We start from the raw sequence: 7500 nt of genomic DNA, 5'->3' as shown, positions 1-7500 counted from the left end.
CTGAAGTGGTTAATGTATGTTTTGTAATAATAATCAAAATCTACAAAGTAACTAGTAACTACAGTATACGTATAACATTTGCCTCTGCGATGTAGTGGAGTAGAAGTAAAAGTACTGAAAATTGGGAAATACCCCAATAAGGTACTAAAAAAAGACATCAAAACTACTTAAGTAGGCCTACAGTACTTGAGTAAATGTACATCGTTACTTTACACCACTGTTATGTATACATTCTTAAAAAAAGAAAACTCTAAATATTACTGCCAAAAACATTTGAAATACGTCATGATGTATGCCATACATGATGTTAATGCACAACAGAAATGTAAACAGACAAATACATGAATCCATAGAAAAAGAAAATATTGCGTAACATGCACTATAAATCCAATGATTTGAGTTGTAGAACTTACTCCGTAGTTTCACGTAGGCCTTCTCCCCTCCAGTGCAGCTGTACTCCCCTGAAAGGTCATCGTTGTATTTCAGGGGCAGAGGAGAGCTTGCTGATGAACCGTCAGGCTTTGTAATAGACTCGGTACTACCGGGACAGGTCAGTGTAAGCCCTGTATTAGTGCCCTTAATCTCCATTCTTTTTGGATCTGTGATGATGATAAAAAAGTATGAATGAATGAAAAGCTTTATTTCAATATGTTAATCCATTAATACCTGAGGCCGATTCTACAAAATGCCTTCTAAATCTAGTAGTTCTCAAATGTTTTCAAAAATAGCAGATGTACAAGCTTGCGAGCTTGTATATCTGCTATTTTTGAACAGCCAACGCAAAAATCTAAAATGACGCAGATGCTTTCCAGGTTTTGATGGGTTAAAAGTAAACTACAAAACAGTCAACAAGTCAACAAGAAAAAAAGCAATATAAAAGTCCCAAAGTCAACAACTATACTACATTACTACATTACAGTACACACATAAACCTGGTTTCTTGAAGTATCACAGTAAACATAATGGACACGCTCAGAGTTACACAGGGATAAATCAACACTGAGGATTGTATTTTGTATTTTATTTTACTCTTTTTATATTTGTAATTCTTTATTTGTACAGTGTAGTACCTGCACAGTGAGTCAGTCTCCACAGCAGCAGTAGACAGGCCAGCAGTAGGAAGATACCTCTCATCATGTCCTCTGCACCTCCAGGCTGGTGGGACCTAAATTGTTATTATTATTGTTAAACAGTGGTGGAAGAAATACTCACATTTTGTACTTAAGTAAAAGTACCAATACCAAATACCAAAATTTTAAAAAATAACATTTACTTGAGTTAAAGTACTAAAGTATTCACATTAAAATATACTTAAGTACTGGAAGTAAAAGTACTCATTATGCAGAATGTCCCATTTCACAGGTTTCCAAATGTATAAAAAATGCTTTGAAAATAGCAGATCTACAAGCTCACAACGCGTAGCTTTGCGACGCGTTGTGAGCTTGTAGATCGGCTATTTTCAAATAGCCCTAAACAAGTATTGCATAGGGCTGAAGTGGGTAATGCATGTCTTGTAATAATAATCAAAATCTACAAAGTAACTAGTAACTAAAGTTTTCAAATAATTGGAGTGGAAGTAAAAATACAATATTTGCCTCTGAGATGCAATGGAGTAGAAGTAAAAATTATTGACAATTGGAAATATTCCAGTAAAGTAAAAAATACATCAAAATGGTACTTAAGTACAGCAGTTGAGTAAATGTACCTAGTTACTTTACACCACTGTTGTTAAATTATTTGTACTTTTTCTGTAAAGCACTTTGAGCTGCATTTCATGTCATGAAAGGTGCAATACAAATAAAGTATATTATTATTATTATTACTTGTCACCGTCATCAAAGTTTAGCTGACGATTGTCATTGTACAAATATACAAAATACACAATATACAAAAATAGATTTGTTTTATGTTATTAGATTTTTAGATAGGTTTGCATTTTTTTTAGATTTGAAGTTTTATATTGAAATCAGCAAAATAATTGTGTGTTTTTAATGGCACCTGTCTTTTTAAACATCTGTGATCATGCGGAAAGCTGAATAAACATAAACAAATATTTGTGATTGACGATTTAATGTTGAGCCAATGTTTTCTGGGCATTGAACAAAGGAACAGAATCAAAATGTACATTTCTGTTTGCCTTTGATAATTTGTAAACAAAACTTGCGCAGGGAAGGTTATGACAACAAATAACTTAAATATACACTGAAATGACTGACTTTGACAGGTACCAATAATCAAAATAAGACATAATGTACTATGGCCAAAATAAGTAGGCCATATTTAATAATTTTACACTTTCAAAATGTTTCAAAAAAAATTGTGGAAATAGACAATTTACAAGCTCACGTGTTGTGAGCTGTTTGAAAATGTATGGACAATTTTCAACGCATACAATTGTACAGATGAATGGAAAACGATGATGCATGAATATGCAAAATAATTATGAAATAATGATCTAAAATTAATTGGAATCAGGCGATTATGTGATAATTGTGACAGCCTATAGAGGGGCTCAAACATTTTCATACCAAGGACCCACCAAATTAATGTGTATATGTCCATGAACCCCCATACAAGATTTGTGTTGTTAAAATGTTTAAAAAATATATCAAAAATTTTCACATCTTTTCAAGATTTTTTTGTAAAATAGCCGAAGAATATACGTATAGGTTCACAGCGGTTTAAACTGATTTTGATGCTACATGCAACTCTTTTAGCTGTGGGACCCCCTGGAATCTCCTTCAAGGACCCCTAGGGGGTCCCTGGACCGCACTTTTAAAAACCACTGCTGTACATGACAATAGAACACTGTGGTTCCATTGTCACGGCTCACAGGTCGCTGCACACACGCCACAAACTGCAAGGACGCCATTTTGTACCCGTCAAGACAACCATTTTACTTCTGTTCAGCGTGGTTAGTGTGAACGTGATAAAAACATAAGAAAAGATAAACATAAATGATTCATGAGGATAATATATCAGACGAGGAAATGATTAATTATTCTTATTACAGTTCAGAGTTCACACTTTCTGCAATTGTCCATTATTTTAGCCGGTTTAGACCTGAGGCCGATATTAAAAACGCCTTCTAAATCCTAACCTACGTTTTCAGAAAAAAATCCTGTTGCTATTTACATTTACAACATCTAAAATGACACAGATGCTTTCCTGGTTTTAAAGCAGTGTTGTAAAGTAACTAAGTACATTTACTCAAGTAATGTAGCCTACTTAAGTTTAATTTGAGGTATTATTTTTTACTTTACTGGAGTATTTCCAATTTTCAATACTTTTGCTTCTACTCCACTACATCTCAGAGGCAAATATTGTACTTTTACTCCACTACAATTATTTGAAAACTTTAGTTACTATAGTACTTTGTAGATTTGGATTGTTATTACAAAACATACATTAACCACTTCAGCCCTACATTTCGGCCATTTGAAAATAGCAGATCTACAAGCTCACAATGTGTCGCGATGTGACGGATTGTGAGCTTGTAGATCTGTATATATATATACATACATTTGAAAACGTACGAAATGGGACATTCTGCACAATGAGCACCGTCTACTTTTGGTACTTTAAGTACATTTTGATACCAACACGTTTGTACTTTTACTCAAGCACATTTTTTATTCCGGACTTTTACTTAGAGTATTTCTAAAATGCAGTATTGATACTTTTGAATAAAGTCAAACATTTGAGTACTTTTTCCACCACTCCGTATAGGCTTTCCCAGTCTTAAAGGGTTAACTCTGAACTCTCTTATGTGCTGTATCCTGTCTCTCTGGCCTTCATCAGAAAGTATAATCTGAACCCGTAGCTACAATATTGAACATATTATTATGATATCTGGATGATTTGTATACAAACAAAAAGCTCAGACCTTAGAAGCGGACCTTGTGGAGTCCCTTAAAGGATGGTGATGTCGTCGTGTTCCTCTGGGTTCAGTGTGACGACTGTGACACTCAAGATGGTGACACTTTCACAGCAAGTAGGAGGTGACAGGGACGTGTGTGTGTGTGTGTGTGTGTGTGTGTGTGTGTGTGTGTGTGTGTGTGTGTGTGTGTGTGTGTGTGTGTGTGTGTGTGTGTGTGTGTGTGTGTGTGTGTGTGTGTGTGTGTGTGTGTGTGTGTACATGTGGAAGACATTGGATCTGTGATGCTCAAAAAATGATGTAAAGTAACAAAGTACATTTACTCAAATACTGTACTTCAAATGAGTATGTCCATGCTTCAATATTTTACACTTCTACTCCACTACATCTCAGAGGCAAATATTGTACTTTTACTCCACTACAATTACTTGAAAACTTGTTACTTATTTAGATTGTTTAGATTATTATCAAAGAAACATACATTAACCAATTAAATCCTATACTTTGGCCATTCAAAAATAACAGATCTACAAGTTCACGGTTGTGACAAATTTGGAAGACTTTTGGAAAACAAAAACATGTGAAACGGGACATGCTGCAGGAGTGCTTTTACTGTTGGTACTTTAAGTATATTTTGATGTCAATACTTTTGTACTTTTCTTCAGGTAAAATATTGAATACAGGACTTTTACTTGTAACAGAGTATTTTATATTTTGTGGTATTGCTACTTTTACTTAAGTAAAAAAAAGCTGAGTACTTCTTCCCGGGCCATAGCCTACGTATGGCCTGAAACAGAAGTGAGGGAATTCATGTGGCTTGAAAATGGTAAATGATGCATTTACATAGTGTCTTTATCCACTTTACAATTCATACACCGATGGAGGAGGAAACCATGCAAGGCACCAACCTGCTCACTAGGAGCAATTAGGGGTTCAGCGTCTTGCTCAAGGACACTTCTACACTAACTCTGGGGGAGCCGGGGATCGAACCCGGTCGCTCTACCTCCTGAGCCACTGCCGCCCCTATGTGCACTGCCGCCCGAAAATCAGTGGTGGAAAGTAACTAAGTACATTTACTTAAGTACTGTACTTAAGTACAATTTTGAGGTATTTGTACTTTACTTGAGTATTTCCAATTTCCAATACTTTTACTTCTACTCCACTACATCTCAGAGGCAAAAATATTGTACTTTTACTCCACTACATTTGCTTGAAAACTTTAGTTACTAGTTACTTTTCAGATATAAATTATGATATAATGAAACATACATTAACCACTTTAGCCCTATTTTATACCTAGGCTATTTGAAAATAGCCGATCTACAAGCTTGTGAGCTTGTAGATCTGCTATTTTCAAATATTTAGTACTTTTACTTTTGGTACTTTAAGTACATTTTGATGCCAATACTTTTGTACTTTTACTCAAGTCATTTTTTAATTCTGGACTTTTACTTGTAACAGAGTATTTTTATATTGCAGTATTGGTACTTTTACTTAAGTATTGAATTTGAGTACTTTTTCCACCACTGCCGAAAATGGTGCATGGGCTCCAGAAAGAAAGGGGGGGGGGGGGGGACAACAAAACAAGAAACACTTCAACTTCTACTCAACTACATCTCTAAAAAAGTATTTAAAAAAAAAAGACTAACAAGCCCTACTGTAGGATTAGAATGCACTCAGAGTTACAGACCCGTAAGAGAGTTCATTTGGACCCCTGGTGGTCCCTGGACCCTATGTTGAAACACATAGGGCTACGGTGTGTGTGTGTGTGTGTGTGTGTGTGTGTGTGTGTGTGTGTGTGTGTGTGTGTGTGTGTGTGTGTGTGCAGAGATGCTCCCACACAGTGACTTCCTGTCACCGAACGACTATAAACCCACAACAGTTAAACACCTGCTACACACACACACACACACACACACACACACACACACACACACACACACACACACACACACACACACACACACACACACACACACACACACACACACACACACACACACACACACACACACACACACACACACACACACACACACACACACACACACACACACAGGTGTGTCATCATCACCCCTGCATTGTTCAGCTGTGTGTGGTGGAGGAGTGAGTAAGAAATGTCAAACAGCACCTCCTGGTGGTGAAATGTAATAAAAGCATCATCAGCATCAGTATCCATAGAGTATCTTTTTATCATCATATATATATATAATACTGCATCTATTATACACATATACATTATGCATACAAATGTACACCCACAGATATGTCTGTATACAAATACATATATTCATATATATATACACCTGTATCATTTCAGGGGAATATTTAATGAATTATTCTTAGGATCTCACATGGTCTCTATGACGCGTGCTTCCCAATCACACCGCACTCCATCCAAAGGCCACGCCCCTTGAACCTAAACAGCGTTTAAAACCCCCAAAAATAACTATGGCTTGTTTACACTGGGGTACGATTCTATGCAGTGGTGCAAGTACATTTACTCAAGTACTGTACTTAAGTACAATTTTGAGCTACTTTTACTTTACTGGAGTATTTCCAATTGTCTATACTTTTACTTCTACTCCACTACATCTCAGAGGCAAATATTGTACTTTTACTCCACTACAATTATTTTAACAACATTTTTCAAATAATTGTAGTGGAGTAAAAGTACAACATTTGCCTCTGAGATGTAGTGGAGTAGACGTATTAGTAGACAATTGGAAATACTCCAGTAAAGTAAAAGTACCTCACAATTTTACTTAGGTACAGTACTTTACACCACTGCGTATTTGTGTGGGACGCGCTGTCACTCAAGACGGCCATGTTTGGGTGCAAGGGGCGTGGCCTTCGGATAGAGTGTGGTGTGATTGGGAAGCACGCCTCTATGACTGTACACTTTATAGCATTCCATAATGGGGGGGGGAGATGATATTACAGACTGCAGGGAGAATTTAAAGGTGTTGTGAGCGATATTGTTTTTGGTTAAAACACTTTTTTTTTATTTACTGCCAGAGTTTTTCAGAAAAATGTCAATAAGCCACTGCCAGCGAATCCCAGCAATTTTACTAACCTTTGAAAAAAATCAAGGAATATTTACCGTGGTCGTCCTCGCACCGATCGCCTCATTACACACACAGGGGTCTCGTAGAATCTGATTTTTCTTTTTTTTCCCGGTGGCGGGAATCCGTTGCATAGTTGCGGCCATGTTGAGTGACGTTTGTTTTTGCCAAAAAGCAACAGAAACGGAGATAAAGCCATTTTTCCACAACAAACAAACAGGAAGTAAACAAGCTGTTTAAAGAGAGAAATTACGTAATTTCCGGGTCTCACTTTTAGGCAGGGGCATCATTCATAGGAAACCCACTGAAAACTCAAAATCTCGTCAAACTCATCAGTGTCAGGCGCAAATCTTGTCGAGAAATCTTGTCAGTGGCAGGCAAAGAGTTAAAAACTTCTATTTCTGATAGTAATCATTGCTATAGAGTGTTCTGTAACAGGAGTCTCCATGTCTCTCCTGGCCTGGTTCCAAACCATAGACCCCGCCCACTCTCTGAGTGGACTGTTTCTCTTGGTCTGGTGTTGCAATGTGAACCGTTAGGACTTTATGCGGTACAAAA

At 36.7% G+C, this 7500-nt stretch overlaps 2 protein-coding genes across 2 annotated transcripts in view; both read right to left on the bottom strand.

The window, feature by feature from the left end:
- Positions 1-3978, bottom strand: part of LOC308086228 (T-cell surface glycoprotein CD3 gamma chain) — an 8255-nt gene extending 4277 nt beyond the window's left edge. Inside the window, exons 1-3 of the mRNA XM_080429684.1 lie at positions 3887-3978; positions 1071-1165; positions 414-599 (exon numbers count right to left, since the gene is read on the bottom strand). Coding sequence (XP_080285810.1) covers positions 414-599; positions 1071-1137 — 253 coding nt within the window. The 5' untranslated portion in view covers positions 1138-1165; positions 3887-3978. The remainder of the gene's footprint in view (positions 1-413; positions 600-1070; positions 1166-3886) is intronic.
- LOC308085694 (myelin protein zero-like protein 2) overlaps positions 1-7500 on the bottom strand; it is a 181801-nt gene that overhangs the window by 88607 nt on the left and 85694 nt on the right. The gene's annotated exons all lie outside the window — the stretch shown is intronic.

Source organism: Gymnoscopelus braueri, assembly GCF_963280865.1.
Source record: "Gymnoscopelus braueri genome assembly, chromosome: 5".
Classification (NCBI taxonomy): domain Eukaryota; kingdom Metazoa; phylum Chordata; class Actinopteri; order Myctophiformes; family Myctophidae; genus Gymnoscopelus; species Gymnoscopelus braueri.
Note: the sequence above shows the minus strand (reverse complement) of the source record. Positions and strands in the feature narration are given on the sequence as shown.